Below are 19,257 nucleotides of genomic sequence, written 5' to 3' on the forward strand. Positions count from 1 at the left end.
AAGCTAAGAAAATAATAAATAATATATATAAATATAATAAACAATAAATCAGTATATTATCGAGTTGAGGACACATCCCAATAAAAATATAAAATATAAATAAACTCTATATAATATTAAAATTTAATAGTTTTCATATATTTACAAATGATAAACAAAACCACATAATTAATGATAATAACAGAACAAACAAGCTTGGCAGTTGAAAAATGAAATAAGCAGCCCAGAGCCAAGTCTCAGACCTAATAAATGAAGTTAGCCAAAAGTACATGTGTAGCTAATCATTTATAATAGTGCTGCCCAATGCATGCTAGGCCAGAGCAGACTCCCATCAGCATAAGCTATAGCAAAGCGCCAAATTAAGCCAAATCTGGCGAACAGGGTGCCAAATTAATTAACTCGCTCGTCAGCAACCCGCGACCCGTTACCCGCTGCCCGTTACCCGTTACCCACTGCACATCTCTGCCGCTCCATTAATTTCACACTTAATTAATGTCAGGCGGCAAGTGGGGAGCTCGGCCGGTGACAAACGCTCGCAAAGTGTGCAAAAAACGGGACTCGCTGACAATGTGGCAGACGCTATCAACGCTATCCGCATCACTCACAGCGCTCCCCACGGCACTCGCACACGCGTCGGGGTGTAAGTGTCAGTTCGCGCGTCGCATCAGGTCAAAACAACGCCCCAGCATTAGCGGCAGCAACACGGAAATGCAAAGTCACAGACCGAGCAGCACCGCCAGCACCACTAGCACCACCTCTACCAATGCGGCCAGCGTGCTGCCATCAACATTAGCAGACATCGCGACGTCAACGACAACAGCAACAGCAACAGCAACGATGATGACGATGACGATGACGATGACAACAACAGCAACTGGAGAAGTAAAATGCGAGCGTAGGTGTCGCTGCCTCCAGCCACACAGCAACAGCAACAGCAACTTGGCCACCAGCATCCTGCACTGGCTGCTGCTCCTCTGCATCCTATGTGGTAAGTTCAACTAGAAGCGGCCAAAAACCAACAAATGAGCTATGGCCAAAGGCCGTAAGTGACTTTTAGCAAAATGCGCTTAAATGTCTCTGATTTAGTGCGCCACACACAACCTGGCATCTGGGTGGGAAATAAAAATAAAAAATACATACATATACTAAGAAAAACGACAAGCTTAAAAAACCGTTGCTGCATTATTTCAAACCAAAAAAAAAAAAAAATCGCAACACAAATCAAGATGAATTTCCGTGCATTTTTGTGCAGATTTTTGTGTGGCAAAAAAAAATAAAATAAAATAAAAAAAATAAAAAAAAAAATACAAACAGGACGAGACATGAGAGTCCGGCTCCAAATAAATGCAGCGAACGCGCTCACAACTGACGGCCCCAAAACGCTTCTGTCCGTGGCTTTTGAGGGCAGATCTAAAACACCACAACAGATACATAAGTAAAAAGCAGACTGGAATAGCTCAATACATGAATACCCTATAATCTATACGAAACCAACATCTTTCAAAGTAGATGAAATAAAGAAGAATTTAAAATTTGAGGAAATTAAATGAGAATTTTAGAAGTTAACATTATTAAGAAAAAAAAAAAAAAAAAAAACAATTTAATAAATAAATTTGTAGATTAAATTTAAATAATATAAAACTGCAAAAAAATTAGACTAAAATTAAACTTAAATTTACTTTAATAAAAAATCAAATTAAACTAAAATGAAATAAATAGTTAACTAAAATTATGTTTAAATTAAATGAAAAATAAATTTAAATTAAAGTAAAATTAAATTTAAATTCAATTGATATTAAAGATTAAAATTAAGACAACCAATATTTATTTTTTTATAATATATATTTCCGCTAAACATAGCCGTATTTATAAATTATGAAATTATATGGTTTTCTAGCACTTTTCATTTTTAATTTGAATTTCTTTTCTTTTTGTACTACTCTTATAAAGAAAATAGAAGTGTTGACCTAGACATATTATATGTTGCGAACTTTAAATGAAGTTATGCATCAATTTATCTTGAAAACATATGATATTGTTTCGAAAAATTCGTATAATCTTTAAGTAGAGAAAAATCACAAAAAATAGTCTTCTTATCCGAGGTATTTACTTTCTCAGTCAGCTCAGCTCAGCTTGAAAGAGCATCAGGAAACGTGTAACAAAAAGACGCTACACCTCGCGCTATTCATAGAAGTAAAGTATGGGTAAATGGATAATGTGAAAGGAAAAACGTTTGAAAATAGTGCCAAGAAATAGGAGAATATAAAACGAGCAGCAGCAAAACTCAGATCCTAGTGAACAGAATGAGAGACAGAGAGAGAAAGAGAGAGAGAGAGAGAGGGAGAGAGAGAGAGAGAGAGCGCGAGAGACAGTGAGCAAGGTAGAGGAACATGGATAGAGAACGAGATGGAAGCACAGCTGAGACAGCAGTAATACAAATTGACGTGTGTTTTTCATTTTTGTGTGTGTGCGCGTGTGCATGTGTGCATATGTGTCTGTGTGTTTTTCACCGTTTGCTTTGGTGCTTTCAATAATTTCCCTTGATTTTGCAGCTGCAGTTGGCTTTTTGCTGCTGTTGCAGTTGCCGTTGCCGTTGCCGTTGCTGCTCCAACTTAAAACAGAAATTAACTCTAGCGCACGAAAGTATGCAACAAAAAGCGAGAAACAGAGCAAATCAAGCAACATGTATGTGGTCGGTGGGCGACTGTGTATGCGTGTGTGTGTGTGTGCACTGCTTGATTATTTCGTTTTGAAATTGATGCTGCAATCAATTATAGAAGAACGCAAAAAACCAGAGAGAACAAGTAGAATGAATCGAATTCGGTTGGCGTTGTACAACCACAGCGGCGAAGAGTAATGGCCAAGCCAAAACCAATTGAGGTCCTGTTGCCAGTGGCAGCGCAGCGACGTTTAAAGCCAAGTCTTTGTTATTGATTTGCCAGGCAAGCCCCAGGCGAAAACGCTGCGCTATGCTAAAATAAACTGAAATCAATTTAGTTAAGCTCAGCTAGACACTCAGACACTCAAGACCCCAGCCCCACTAGGAGCTGCCCCGGCCCCTGTTCTGGCTTACACAAGGCACCCAACTAATCAAGATAAATAAATATTTATAATTAATTTAAAATATAAACACGAAACAACGCAGTCGCAATTAATTTTCGCAACAGCATCAGCACTCGGAATTTCAAGCAAAGCCAGCGTATTCCGTATACGCAGCGTGAACTTAATCGCCAAAGCTGACAACGAGCAGCCGCAATTTGATAAGGCTCGCTCATCTCCAACTTACAGGCATATGAATAAATGAATGAACGCATGAATAAGCAATCAACTGTAATGGCCAGCGCCACAGCCAGGCAGGCGCTAACGAGCGCTGTCGAGCGCTGTCGAGCAAGGCCCCAAAGAAAATACAGTGAAAGCGAAATTAAGAAGAAATGTATGCGCAACGAGAAAGGTTAAAGCGCAACATCCGTTAAAGGCGTCCCAAAAGGGTCAAGCACCACGTTAGTCCATTGCCAGCTGTGGGCCGGCCAATGCGTAGCTAATGAGTGCCAGCCCCAGCAGCAGGTGTAGCCACCGACAGCAGCAGCAGCAGCAGTTTGCCGTGGGCCAGGAATGTGCGTGAGCTTGTCCGCCTGCGCGTGCTTAATGAACTGCAATCAATGGCGCCAGTCGATAAGCAACGAAAGGCGACTGATTGTGCGTGCAACATGAGGCTGACCGCAAATGTTCACAGATACTGGCACACTCACACACACTCAACTTTCATACAATATACATGCACACATACTATGGCACGCCGCAAATGATTTATATAGCGCGCTTTTGGCTTGGTTTGGCGCATTAATTACGCACATTTTGCTGGAATTTATTTAAGCGAAACATAAAACAAACTACGCTACCGCCCACCACCCACCGCCCACCACTCAGGCAAACGCAATAAAAAAAAAATATGAAATTAAAATAAAGTTAAATACAACTCAGGCCGTTAAAATACTCTACACATTTAATTACAATAAGTAATCGAATCGAAATTCAGGCTTACCCTGCAAACATCCAGAATAACTACAACGACAACACACTGAGTGCCTTATCTAAACCCAAAATCGACCTCTTTTGCGGAACCTGATCTGCTTATTGAGCTCCGATCGACTCACAATATGTTTTCTGCCAGGTGCTCAACACGTTATATGAAGTGCTGCGAATCGCTTGCAAATAAATGCAACAATGTAACAATCAAGATGGGAAATCGAATGAAAAATGAATGAATGCAGAAAATATAAAATAAAAAAAAAAAAACTGGCAATTTTAAAGCATCTTTCGATTCACTGTCGAAATGTGATACACTCAAGTGAAGGACTCTGCACTCAATCAAACGAAACAGTTTTATTTATTTGTTTACTTATTTATTTATTTTTTCATTTCAAATTGAGTTTTTGATTCACAAATAATTAACAAAGCAATCCTTTATTGCTTAACAGTTTGGAAACACATTAAAAGGACACCTGCCAGCTACAGGGCGACAAATACAATTCAGTCCATATATGTTATACATATGTCGTATCAGTGCGATATTACACTGTTGTTCAAGTTACTATGGGATTTCTTGATGCAATAGTGTTGAGAAATACTGGCAGTTCGTATTAATCGATTGATTTAGTAGTGACAATTAAATGATGTATTGTCACTAGGAGAGCGACAACTATAGCTACAACTATAGAGTGAGGCGGCTAGCTATGTCCTTCGCACAGAACAGAAATAGAGGTTTTGACAGAGGAAGTAAGAAATGGGACTTGATCAAAGACAATTGAAACAGCTTGATAAAGAGAAATAGGCGACACCGAGAACTCGTTGGTATGCACAGTTAGAATGGAAGGCATGCTGCAACTACAGCGAGCATGCCATTTATGCTTTAAAATCCTTTGAAGCCTTTTTGACAAATGCATGCCATTCCGGCATTTCAATTGAGCACAAAAAATTGACATGAATTTGAAAGCGCGAGCTGATAAACACAGCAAAAAAAAAAAAAGAAAAAGAAAAACATTCCAGCATGTATTTCTAAAAATAAAACAATGCGTTAAATTTGAGTTTGAGCTAATCATGATTCAGTTTTGATATGACCACAAAAGTTAAATTTTAATACTTTCATAATGTCATGATGTGCTTAAGTACTTAGGCTGTTACTATTGCTTATGGTACAGACTATCAGATATCTCACAGACAAACACTCACACACACACATTCATATTTTACTGATTTAAAATACATAAAATGTTCAACGTCAAAATGTTAAGCACATTAATTCATATATACTGCAAAAACGTTCAGCACATAAACTTGACCAGACCCATTCAAAAACACATAGACAGACACTCAACCAGTTAGCATTAGCAATAAATGTTGGCCAAAATTGTTCGTTGAATGGCCAAGTTATGCGAACACAGAAAACCCATAAAAATAAATATAAAAAAAAACAAAACTTTTCAACATTTCAATTCATAATTCAACACATAATTATATCGCTCTAGCTCTGATTTCGCAATCTCTTCTATCTCAAACTCTCACCCTCTCTCTCTCTCTATCTGTCTCTCTCTAACTTGCTGTCTCTCTCTCTCTCTCTCTCTCTCTCGCTCTGTTGAATTGTGTCAGCAACTTTTCAAAACTGTAACAGTGCCAATTTGTCCAAAAAGTGCCATGGCCAGCTCTGAGTCCTTTTCGTCCTGCGGTCCACATTGCAATTTGTAATGAGAATTCAACTCAAATTTTGCTGTTCACAAATTATGCAAACAATTTTCTGGCATTGCTCATTCACAGTTGATATGCAAATACATATATTATTTGCCATGGTTATGCATTATGCTAAATAATTGCTCACATTCTTTACGCTGAACGGTGGGGGCGGGGCGGTACGGGACGGGGCGTGGCAGATTGAGCTCGGGGCGTCGCTGGATGCCAGAGTTGTTCGCTATTTTTGCAATTTGTTTTAGACAATAATATTGCGTTAATTATCACAGAGTGCTGTCAAAATTAATTACAGCCGCTGGGCAAACTCACTCTATGTGGAGTGTGTGTGTGTATCCGAGCCAACAATTTCATTTTGTTCATCTTGTTTATTGTTGAGCACGCGTAATTACGTGAGGAATTCATGTGTGAAAATTGTTAAGCTTTAATGCCAGCATTTTATTGGATTTTCAACAGAAATAATTGACAGTAATGCGAAAAGTACAAGACAATACGAACATTAAAAAAAGCTAACGAGAGCCTTCTTTAGCTGGAAGTCAAAGTAATGCAAATGCAAAGTAACAAAGTAGTATGAAAATTACAATCGGGTGCAACCGACTGCATATTACTCATTCGCAATAATATTTAAAAAAAAAATATATATATAAAAAATATATTCCGATAAGTTTCAGTCGACAGGGGATATCATATAACGTACATGTAACAATTATTATGTATATAATTGTGTGTTTATTATAAGTAATATATATTGATAGTGATTATTATCAGTGATAGTGATTATTATAATGATTCAACTTAAGCGACTTTAAAGCACTGTGATTACTTAAACTTAATTACCACCGTGTACGTCTTTACTCTATCAATGTTCTCAAACTATCTTCTTCTTTAACCGTTGCTGCCATCCTGTTGAGGTTGTCAACCTTGGGTTCGATAAAGCATGTCTTGCAACTTTATATTTGCTTTCTATGTTCAAAGTCAACTATGGTCTAACAATAAAAACTGATATTTTTATTCATCTTTACAACAAGTTAGCTGTAAAGACTCAAAGCACAAGCGTCAGACCTATGGAGCATATAGATTTTACATTAATTGATTTTTCTTTTGATTTATTATTTTACTTTGTATAATTTTGTTTAGATAAATTTAAGCAGAGCCCTATGCAATGAATAGTCTCTATCACAGCAAAGCCCAAAGCATGTATTGCCTTTTTGGCAATAGATTCTTCATATTATATCATATTACTTGCTGATTCTTTATATATTTTAAACGCAAACCTCTCTGTCTAGACTCCTGTGTTCACACATCAGTTAAACTAACTTATTTGGCCGAGCTTAAACGATAAATATATATAAGAATTCAAATCTCTAGGGACGCAACGATTCACATTAATATGAAAGGAAATTGCATGAAACCAATATACTCTTCACACTTTGTGAACGAACATAAAAAACATAAAATATTTAAGTCACAAGCTTAAAGTTCAGCTACGCCAGCCCACTGCTGCGCTGTGAAATGTGCAAGTAAATTTTCAAAAATGATTGCGCGTCATGCCGCAGAACGGAAAAATGGGATAAGCAGCCCATAGCAGACGCGTGGCAAGGACAATGCCTGGCAGGCGGCCGGGAAACAGGCTTTGGGGCAGACAATAAGTTAAATTAGTTTGCCAGTTGAGCAGCATTCACTCAACTCCACTCAGTCTCTCTCTCTCTCTCTCTTGCTTTCCCCCCCTCTTCTCTCTCTCTCTCACTGTCTTTGAGTACAAAAATATTATTACTCATAAATTATCACGAGTGAGTTCATCACACGACTTGCACTTGCAGCAGTGAATGGCCGCGTGTGTGTCTGCAAAAGTTTGTCTGGCTGCAGCTTGCCCAGCTTCAGTTGCCCCAGCCTCCCCACCTTCCCCACCCCCACACACCCGCGCCACATGCGCGCATAACATTTGTAGCTAAATCCGTGAGCTCAGCAGGCAAAGTTGAATTGTTCGTGAATGTGCATGTGGATTGCCTGTTGAGCTTGTCTGGCTTGTGGGTAGTGCATATTGTCATAATATTGAAAGCATGATATATTGACTTGTGCAGTCAATAAACGTTTTATGATCTCAGCTGCACATATCGCAGCGCGTCCTCGCCAAACTTGCATTAAAGCTGCTGCGTAAATCGAAGGCCATTATGCTGACTAAATCAACCCAAATAGGTTTATCGCAGACCAGATGCAAACGTACGCCCACACATGAAAACATGCTTCACAGGCAGGCTTGTCAGCGTCCCATGTTGTCATGAAAGCCCATCGAGCTCTCTTAAACAGCTAACAACTAAATGTTGTTACATCTACTGCTTTCCTTTTATCACACCAACAAAAACGAGCGTGGCTGGCTTGGTGAATGGAAGATGGAAAAAATTCATCATCACGTTGGGCCATCCTTAGGCTGGTTTAGGGGCCCATTGGCATCTGCTAAAGCCACTCGATGCGCAGCGACACAACAGCATGGCCATAAAGCTAATCCTGAACTAATTTCCAAAGCCGACTAGGCCTTTGCATCAGAAAGAAATGGAGCAACGACAAATGCCAAGCGCTTCAAAAAGCGAGTCCGAGCCACTGTCAGGCATCTGAAGAATGTCCACAAGGCTGAAGCAGCAGCAGAGGCAGCTCAGTGGAGCCCCAAGATGAAAGCGAGGGACAGACAGCAGGAATTGAGGCTGCCAGCACTATGATGAAATTGAAGCAATCTCTTCGACCGGCCGAGACTCAGTCCATTTTAGGTTGCTATCAAGATTGTAGTATGGAGCACAGAAAACACAGCTGACCGAAGAGCAAATGCCCTGCAAATAAATAAAAGTAGTAAGCAGATTTATTTCAGCATAAATTTTAGTATAAATCTGTGATCCGAGCAGCAATAATATAAATATAAATATATAAATCAATAGTAAAATAATATATAAATATATATTTGTATATGAAAAACTTTTATATTATAAGATTTTCGCAAACTCTTGAAAAGTTGCCAGCTTAACGTTAAATTTGGCATACCCTCAGTCTGAAAGGAAACAGGAAGAAGAAGGCAAGGCAAGAAAAAAATGGCTGGTGCGAACAGGCAAAGGGTGAAACAATGATAACAGCAAATGCGATAGAAAAAGCAACAGAAAATCGAGCAAGAAAAAGAAGCTGAAAAAATAATATAAAATGGCAGAGAAGAGAAGAGAAGAGAAGAAACATGCAAAGAGGTTTATAACTTCTCGTAAGACGGCTTAAACGATTTGCGAGTTTATGAAAAGCCAAACACAGTTTACACACGTGTGTGCGTGCGCAAAGAGATTGCAAGACAAATGGAAAATTGCTTTTTGATGTAGTCGAACTGGCAAGCCGGCAAACTGGCAAGCTGGCTGGCCGTGTATGCTTGTCGAAGTCGTCATTGATTAGATGTCAGATGGCAAGAGTGGCCCCAGTCAGCACTTGAAGCCATCTGGGTGACTTTAAAGGGCTCGCTGCTCGCTGCAGGTGCAGTCAGGGGACACCGTCTGCATTCGTGAATCGGAGAATATATTTTAATCCGTGCATTTTATGCAGCCCAATGCCCATAAAATGCAGAGCGTTGACGATGTTGTGGCTTGGCTCGAAATGTGGTTGGATGAGGCCGCCGCTTGTCTGTCGCGACGTATCAATATTGTTTTACGGCCCCGGTCCCTGCCGTGTATACAAATTGCTGCCACGTAGCAGCACAAGCAGGCGCAGGACCTTCAGCTCCCTGCTCTCTGCTCCCTGCTCCCTACTCCCTGGGCATGGACCTGCCCCAGCCTTGTCGGCAGGAGTCGCCCTGACAACTGGCGGCTCGGTGGGCTTCACCTCTGACAGTTTGACTGCCGGCTAACGGGGGAGCCGACTGCCAGTTCCCTGCCGCTTATGGCACGCTCATGCACGCTGCATCAATTTGAATAATAAATCTCATAAAGCTTGTCCTCTCGCTCATTTCCAGATGCCGCCCAGGCGACGCTGCGCAATGTCAACCTGCTCGTCGAGCCGCCGGCGGTGCGACGCGGCCAGTCGGTGGCGCTGCGCTGCGAGTATCAGCTGGATGGTGCACCGCTCTATTCGATTAAGTTTTATCGCGGCCAGTTGGAGTTTTATCGCTTCACGCCCGGCGAATATCCCCACACGAAGGTCTTTCAGTATCCCGGCATCAAAGTGGACGTATGTTGAACCCACTCCCACTCGCCCGTTCCCCATCCACCGTCCCATTTTCACTCGTTCCCACTTGGCCAATCCAATTAAACACTGATATTATTGCAGGAAAGCAGCTCCAACGCCACCCTGGTGCTCATACGGAACGTCAGCTTCGGCCTCTCTGGCAACTTCAGCTGCGAGGTGACAGCCGATGCACCGCTCTACTCGACGGCCACCGCTTATGCCCAAATGCAAGTTGTGGGTGAGTACCTCCATACGAAACGATAACGATCCACCAGTCCCACCATTCCTGTGTTATTCCTCAAGCATAACAGCTCTCTCAACAACCGCCTCGTCATATTTAAGCGCCAGCAATTAAAGAGCCCCAGGCACGTGTTCTCAATTGAGCATACGTAAAACATATTCGATTCTCTCATATTGACCTCATCTTACTTGTGCCTTACATAGCTGACAATCAATTGTGCTTGACCTTGTTGAACAGTGAATTAATTATTGTTGGATTATATTACTTATTTATTAGTATTACTACTATTATTATTATTTTTAATATTTTTAATTTTATTATAATTATTATTATTATTATTATTATTATTATTATTAGTCTTCTATTTATTTATTTATTTTTAATGACATGTTATTGCACACGAGATAGCCAAAACGTGAACCACTTAGAAGCTTGCAATCGGGCACTACCGACTGCTGTATACTACTTCATACCTAATTTGCGTTTTCAGCTCCATTTTACGTCTTATCACGCCTCCAATTGCTATATAAATATTGTAGAAGGTCAGCATATGGAATTGCTGTCAACATGGGCTCTCAAAACAAGTACATGTATGCAGTAGAATCCCATTATGACGACCCCGCTTATAGCGTTCGTACTGTTATTGCAGTATACAATACGAGTACATACTTCACATTTTCAGTCTCCAACTTTGGTAGCATAAAAGCCCAACCAATATGCTCATTTCACTTTCTTGAATGAGCATATATAACAATATAAGTTCATAGCTAACAATTACATGTATTTGAGCAAAAAATGGTTCTATATATTTGCTGTTAATTTCATTTCTGGAACACTTATAAGAAAACAGTTGCTTGATTTATTTTTAGTACATTAAATATCCAAAATTAAAAAGTAAACACGCAACCACACATTAACCGATTTTCTTCTCTGAATCTGCTACAGAATTCCCGGAAAAACGACCTCAGCTCTTTACGGAACAGACGCGCTACGAGCCCGGAGATGTCTTGCGCGCCAATTGCAGCACGTTGCCATCCAGACCCCGCGCCGAGCTACGCTTTACACTCAACCACATGCCGGTAAGTGCAACTTTATGAGGGACCCGGGACATGTTCTATGTATGACAACGGAGCCGCACAACTCACTGTCCCCAACCCCGTCTCGCCGCGTCTCTCCGCATAGGCCTGCAGCGGCATATTGCGATGAGTTATTTGTATGATAAAGCAGAAGTGCGGGGCGGAGGCTAATTAAACGGCGTTGGCTTCGCAAATGGGAACGTAAATCCTTTATAATTAGAAAAGCCACTTGCTGAGCCCTAAACTCATTTCCAGCACATGTGATAGGCTGCAGCGGGGGGTGGTGCGGGGGATTGTGTTTAATCTCAGGCGATATGCGCCATGGAATTTGTCGTTTATTTATGGATATGAAAACCTTACTTAATTAAAATTTTTGGCTCAAAGCTAAATAAGAAGAGCCCCATACACACACACACTCACACACACGCACACACATTGAGACTTACGGGACTAAGTCAATAAACGTAGAAAAGGGTTACGCGCTTTGATTTGATTGTGCGATTTCGCCTCTGTCATTTATCATTACGAAAGAAGGCAAATGAAAGTGGAAAGTGGAAAATGGCAAATGGTAAATGGTAAATGGTAAATGGTAAATAGCAAATAGAAATGGAATATGGAAAATGGAAAATGGTAAACAGAAGCGAAAGCAAACAAGTCACTTGGGTCACACAATCCGAGTCATATGCATGCCTGCTGCCTGGAGAGGACATCATTAGTCATTTGGCGGCATTTTCATGTTTGCATCAATTTTGCGACTCGGCGCTAATCAGTTGCATAAATCAACAATGAAATGGAAACTGGAAACTGGCTCAGGTCCCACCCTCGAGCCAGATGCAGGGCGGTGCCGTTTCCTTTTAAAAAGCAAATGCTTTCTATATTTCTGTATCCCAATTTGACCGCAGGGCTGGCTAACCTTTTTCCTTGTCGCATTGCTGTTATTAATCATAGCCACGACATAAAATAAATTACGTTAAACTTCTGCACAGAAATTGCCCGGACAGAGTCCGACAAATCGGATGAGTCGCCGGAGTCGGCAGTGCCGGACGCTGCCTTTAAATGAATTTACGAGACAACACTTTTCAGCTGACACGCCCACACGGAGAGCGTACGCGGCGAGCATTCGATTGTCGTCTGTCCCACTGTCCCACTGCCGCACTGTCCCTCTGTCCCGCTGTCCCATTGTCCCGCCAACTGCCTGCAAAAGAAAACTTATTAAACGCTTCATAAATTTTTATATTATGTCTACCCACATCATCAGACATAACGTGCACTGGCAATGGCAATGGCAGTAGCAGTGGCACTGGCATCCTTCCCGATCTGTGTGTCTTATCCTGCCGTTTTGTATCTGTCGCTCGCTGTTGTCTACTTTTCGGGACTCGCATACACACACAGACCACACATACGAGCTCCCATGCAGGCCGTTGAGCATTTTATCTAGATGTCGCTTGCTTCCTTCCACTTTCAGTCAACCAACTAATGACAAAAACCGAGACAAAAGTGCGCTGCTTTAGTGTGCACATGTGTGTGAGTGCGTGTGTGTGTGGCCGTCTGTCTGACACGGCGTGCCATATAAAATTTTATGTCTGTGGTGTTTATGTTGGCGCAGACAGCCAACAACAACACGAACCACACGAAATTCCATTCATTCTGCTGGCATTGGCCAAGCAATTTCTGCCGAATGGAGATGCGTCTCTGATATTGAATTATGATCTGGCTGCTGACGCTTTAAATGGCAGCCTTAGACGTTCGTTAGTGTAATCCATCCCTACTAGCCTGGCATAAATAACTAATGACAGCTTAAAGCCACCTGCAAACAGGCAGCTACTATATATTGATATATAATATCGCAAAAGCCGCTTCAGCTCCTTAAAGCTTTAAGGGATGGATTATATATATACATATATAATTGCAATACGATTTGCCGTTTGTTTCTATTTTTTCCCACTTTTTTCGTGTCTTGTCTCTTATTCGTATTCAAAGCGAAACGAGAGCCACATGTTGACCCAGGCGAGGGCAGCCAGTCAGCCATCCAGCCGGCTGCCGGCTTAACGACTAACATAATTTGTTAAAAAGTTTTTGTCATATTAATGGAAAAGTAGCTGAAAATGAAATTTTTTGGTGAATCATGGGAATTAGTTGGGATTAGAGCTGTCGAGACTCTCGGGGAGTTTGCCGACCGAGACAAGTGGCCGTTCGACAGTGGGATTTGTGTGCCAATCGATTATTTGATAAATTATTTACTTCAGATTATATTTTTGGGGCGATGCTGCCCAGCGGAACTAGTGTAAATGCCATAAGCACATAATTAAAGCTGAGCAACAGCTTTAAGTGTCTGTGATTAATGAATCGAGAGCACATGCTGCGGAATGGAGAACAGTTCGACACTATTCAAGACCTTTGCCTTTAAGAACTTGAAGAACTCATCCACACTATATCTTTGCCTATCCTGGGAGACCGTACTTTGGCAACTATTTAGCTTGCGTCTTTCTCGCATAAGCATTTCGGGTGCAAATGAACGTGTTGTGTGGCCCAGGCCAATATTAATAGGCAGCCATCATAATTGTGCCACGCAAACACAAAACACACACAATTTTCGTAGCCAGCTTGAGCCGGAGCTGGAGCTGGAGCAAAAAGTGAATTTGGCTTGAAAACAATTCAACTGCAAAATGTTGACGCAAGCAAATGCCAAACATTTATTTAATTGGCCAACCGAACGTAGTTGGGGGCTGGGATCGCCAGATATCTGTGGGGCCCCTGGCTGGGGGTGCCGATGCCATAAAGGTAAATCACAAGAAATATGAGGGTATTTACACTTTTGGGTCGCTGCCTCAGCCACATGCTTAATTAAAGCGCTTGCCGTCTTAAGAGTTTCTCGTAAATTACGCGGCATTAAATTCCCCAAGGCGTGCGAGCGAGACAGCAACGAGCAAAGAGAGTGAGAGAGGTAGAGAGCGAGAGCGAGTGATGGAGAGGCGGAGAGAAAAAGAAAAGCGAGTTAACTAAAAATGGCTTTTTATGTCGCTGCGCCTTTGCCAGCATGAAAATAAAAATAAAATTCAAATATAAAGTTAAGCCAAAAAACGTACAAGCAGAAAAATAAAATGTCTGTGCTGGTGTGTGTGTATATGTGTCTGTGTGTGCCGTAAAAAGGGTTAAAAGCGCACAGCAGCAAACAAAAACAACTACAACAACATCGACAACGACACGCACAACAATAAAGCGATTTTGCTTTTTAATGTTGTGGGTGTGCGAGCTTGCCTGAGAGCAGCGGGCCACGCCCCAAGCAACTATGCTATTCAGATATTCCTTTAAGTGAGATACCAAAAGCCTGCCCGCACCCTCTAAAGTCTTCTGCATGCTGTCCATGAACAGCTAAATGTTTTCCGATTTGAGTGTAGTTTGCTGCACACAGGGTATGGCGTAGTCGATCAGCTGTGTCTGTGCTGCGGGCGACCCTAATACGGGGCGGGCACGTTGCCTTCAATTTCGTACACCTTTTCCAGGCACTAAACAGCGCAAAATACATGCATAAGTAAATGGCGCTCAAATGAGTTTGTGAGTGGAAACGAAATGCGTATTTATTGTATTTAAATTGCCAGCGGTTCGCTGGGGGCGGGATGCTGGAGGTGCGGACTGTGGGGCTGTTGGACTGTTGGACTGTTGGGTGTTGTTCAGGCAGGACATGCAGCAAATGGAAATGGCAACACAACCATTTGGAAAATGGCGCCTGCATTTCCTGCAGCAAACAACAATGGGCATTTGCAACTAAAAACCGGGCACAATACAGTTAACGGGATTTTCTTTTCGCCTGGTGCGTAAAGATGCGCCAAACGGAAATGATGTGCCCCAGTCGCGCAGCTAGAGCATCTCTCGCAAATGAAACGGAAAGCTAAGCTAAGGGCTGAAATGAATATGCACACGCCCATGCACATGGCCGTGCAGGAGGAGCCTGAGCTACGGCTTTTTGGGGAAGACTGAGTGAGGCTTAGGCGCTGCTGCTGCTGCTGCTGTTGCTGTTGCTGTCATGAAGGAAATGAAATTTTTAAATGCACACAGTGCGAGTGGCAGCCCGACAGACAGACTGACAGACAGACGGTCAGACGGACGAGTAGTCATATGGTAAATGTTGCCTGTGTTGCCCTTGCTGCTGCCTTTACCATTGCCATTGCCGTTGCAGTGGCTCAGTAACTCAAAGACTAAGTGTAAACAGTTTGCATTGCTGTTGCGTTAACAACCAACGGGCAGCAGCAGCAACAAGCAAACAAACAACCTTGAACGGCAGACACTCAAACAAACTGTCGGACATCTGCAAAGGCGAAAAGAGCCAACAGGGCGTATGAGTGATGCTGCTGTTGCTGTTGGTGTTGGTGTTGCTGTTGGTGTTGGTGTTGGTGTTGCTGTTGGTGTTGGTGTTGCTGTTGATTTTGATGCTGCCACTGTTGCTGTTGTAACATTGAAAACGGTTTTTAAAAGCCAACAAACAGAGGCAGAAATGGCAACAAAAACAAAAATATGGCATGCCATGTCCGTTCATTCTCAGCATCCGTTTCCTTGCAGCGCAAGTTGTCCCATTGCCGCCGTCGCCCATTGCCCATTGCCCATTGCCCATTGCTGTTGGCCATTGGTAGCTGCTTTTGTTGCCACTGGTGTCGCACTTGCTCCGCCGTCGCACTGCACACTCAGCACACGCCGTGCCCCACTCGACGCCGCAAGTGCAGCATGCTTATAATAACCCCCGCTGACGACAAATTGCCATTCATATTCGTACGATGTACTCGCATGGGGCTGCCCACATATCGGAGAGTAACTTTTTTGCAGCACTTGGCAAATATATTTTTAGTTTGCCAAGCGGAAGCGGAAAGCAAAATCAGTTTCAGCCACACACCCACTTACACACTCACACACACACACATACACGAAGCAAGCTGAAGAGCTATGAATAATTTAAAACATACTTCGAGGCTTACGTATTTTATATGTATATGGTAGTTAGTTATTTAGTTAGCTCGGCACTCACCGAGCAGCTGCTGATGGACTCGCAATTAACTCATCACTGACTGACGCTCTCTCGTCGACAGGTTGCCACAGAGGAAACACAATACATTCGCACGATTGATAACCTAATAGCATCCAGGCTGAGCCTCCGACTGCAATTGCAGGCGGTGCACTTTGTGGCCGCCGCGAATGCCAATGGCAAGACTCAGGGGCGAGCTCGCAATGCGCACGTGACAAATGCTTTGGGGCCCGGACTTCCCACTGGCGGAGGCCTGATGCTGCGCTGCACGGCTCAAATTGGTGATTTATATCAGGAGTACACGGAAATTGAATTGGGTACGCCGCAAAAGGATCCGGTGCCGGCAAGAGGTAAGCCACAACCACAACAAACAAACACAACATGCAACTGAAATGAAAACTAAGACTTAAACCGAAACCGAAACCGAAACTGAAACTAAAACTAAAACACCTTTCGCATTTGATTTGCAAACGCATTCAATTTCCTATTGCAGTTACTCTCTCATCCGGCTCGGGTCTGCAGAATTTCTTGGAAACCTATTTCTACACATCGGCAGCCGGCAGAGGCTGGCAGGGCTACAGCTACAGCAGCCTCTTCGTGAGCTGCCTAATCCCCATAATCCCCATGTTCGGGATGATAACAAGCGGCAGTTAAATGCAAAATTGATTACATTTTAGCTACAATTACTGAGTAGAGTACGGCTTGAACATGAAATGTGTATAGCATAGATAATGGCTTCGATGTTTAGCCAATTGTTTTAAGCTTAGCCTCGCCCCATCGCCCTTCCGTAACTCTCGCAGAAAAATAAAACAAATTGCAAAAAAAAAAAAAAAAAAATGGCATTCGAAGTACTTTATAAATTACACATTTCTACGTTGTACACATTCAGATTAAATAATACAATTTTGTAAATATTTGTTTTATGATGTAAGCCTACTGCACGTGCATTAGCAGCGCCACAAATATTCGCGCAAAGAGACGAATGGACGAGTCGACGGCGGAAACGTGTAGACGAGCAAACACGGCTAATTGTTAATTAATGGATTATTTAATGATGCATTAAATATTGCATAAATTATAATTTCGATTGCATTTAACTCCATTAAAAAGGAAAACAGCTGCAATAGCACTTTCAATATCAACTTTATATATAAGTATATACTATATCGATAAAAACACAAGCACACACACATACACACACACAATTTAAATATTGTACAAATGAGATATTGCATTTGAAATAAAACAGCATAGATATTCGATAAAGCATGTGCAAGTTAATTAAATATTGGGGATTTTCGTAGAATTATTTTTTGCAGTAAATCGTTGTGTATGAATACAAATAACTATAAAAAAAAATAAAAAATAAAAAAATAATACAACAATAAAATTAAATAAATAATCTTATGTATTTTTCGCGACATCAATCAACTTGTCTCTTATCTCACTTATCTATTGAGCTCTGGTAAGTCTTACTATGCATTTCTTTTGGGATATATGTTTTTTGCCAAAGGTCATCATCGAGGACAGCTTTTTAATTTATTTTGATTGAGAGAGCTTCAATTATTATATTTATTATTCCACGGATTTTTAATGTTTAATTAAGTTTGATTTTAATGTATTCACATTATTATCAGACTTTGATGGGTTTCCAAAATATTCTTTGACCTGAGTTCCACGTGCAGTAGAGAAAATAGATTTTAATTAATTTTTAAATACTTTTAAAGCAGAATTAAATTTCAATTTTATATCTAGCACTGTTTAATAGTAAATATTAAATTTAAATAAAAAAAAATTAAAGAAATAAAACAAAAACTAAAATGAATAAATAGAATATTAGAATAAGAACCGCTCGCCTAATGAATAGGTATATTTTTTTCCTATATGCTATATGCTTGCTTGCTCATTTTCTTTCCCTCTCTCTCTTCCACTCTTTCTCACTCTCATTCCATCTCTCTTCCTCTCTCACTATCTCTCTCACTATCTCTCTCACTCCCTCTCTCTCTGTCTCTCTCTCTCTCTGTCTGTCTCTCTATCTCGCCTTCTACTCCTCGGATTCACTCGCTCTCCTCGCTCCTTTTCTTTGCCTCTCCATCTAACTTTCTACCCCTTTGCCTATATTTCCCTCCTCTCTATCTCTCTGCCACTCACTCAAATTCCAATTAAACAACATTTTAATTGACAAATCTGAGCATATTGTGTAACCGCATTGAGAATCCATTTTTTCCGCTCTGACTCTATTCTTGGCAATGGACTCATCATTTGGCCGTATATCAGGCACGCTCCGCTTTTTGGAGTGCACAGATATTCGATTTAATGCTGTTGCATAAATCATTTTTTCGTTTCAATTGCTTAAGCATATTTCAAATTGCGATATATATTTGCTTAAGGGCGTGGCCAGTGCCAAAGCAGAGAAGAAAACGAACCGAACGCACTTCGTGGCTGAGTGAAAGAACGCAGGCGGCCAGCCCTCAGCCCGTTAGAGCAGACCGAGGCAGAAAATGCATTTGCCATTTACCACTCACCATTCACCATTTGCCATTTGCCATTTGCCAGGGCGGCTACTTGGCCGCGGGCCAGTTGAAAGTAATGAAAAAACTGCGTTTGCCAAAAAGCAAATATCCACTACGGACACCACGGACACTACGGCGAAGCCAAGGCGAGAAACTGAATCTTGCCCACTTATGCAAGCAGCCGAGCGCGCGGCAAATAAAAACCAAACAGCGAGGCAGCTACAAGGCGGCACCGCAAAACGGAAACGGAAATCGGAAGCTGCAACTGTGCAACGCAATCGTCCAAAGCAGGCGGCAGCCAGCAGCCAGCAGCGAGCAGCTAGCAGCAACAACACAAATAGGCGGCACCCGGACACAAGGACAACATCAGCCGAACCGGGGACGGCGATAAAAGTGTTGCAATTTATGGGCAGGCTGGCCGGCGCCCAGGCTCCGCTCGCAGTACCTCACAGAGCCCAAGCACTGCAACAGAGGCGCAGGCACAGGCAC

At 41.8% G+C, this 19,257-nt stretch overlaps 1 protein-coding gene across 1 annotated transcript; it reads left to right on the forward strand.

Moving 5' to 3' along the window:
- Positions 1–20: 20 nt before the first annotated feature.
- Positions 21–17,092, forward strand: LOC6573826. The gene is made up of 6 exons (XM_001999849.4): positions 21–988; positions 9,713–9,927; positions 10,027–10,162; positions 11,111–11,244; positions 16,320–16,605; positions 16,749–17,092. Exons 1-6 carry the CDS (start codon positions 493–495, stop codon positions 16,907–16,909), a joined length of 1,428 nt encoding a protein of 475 aa, XP_001999885.2. The 5' UTR covers positions 21–492; the 3' UTR covers positions 16,910–17,092.
- The last annotated feature ends 2,165 nt before the right edge of the window (positions 17,093–19,257 follow it).

This window comes from Drosophila mojavensis, unplaced genomic scaffold (genome assembly GCF_018153725.1).
Source record: "Drosophila mojavensis isolate 15081-1352.22 unplaced genomic scaffold, ASM1815372v1 contig_16, whole genome shotgun sequence".
Lineage (NCBI taxonomy): Eukaryota > Metazoa > Arthropoda > Insecta > Diptera > Drosophilidae > Drosophila > Drosophila mojavensis.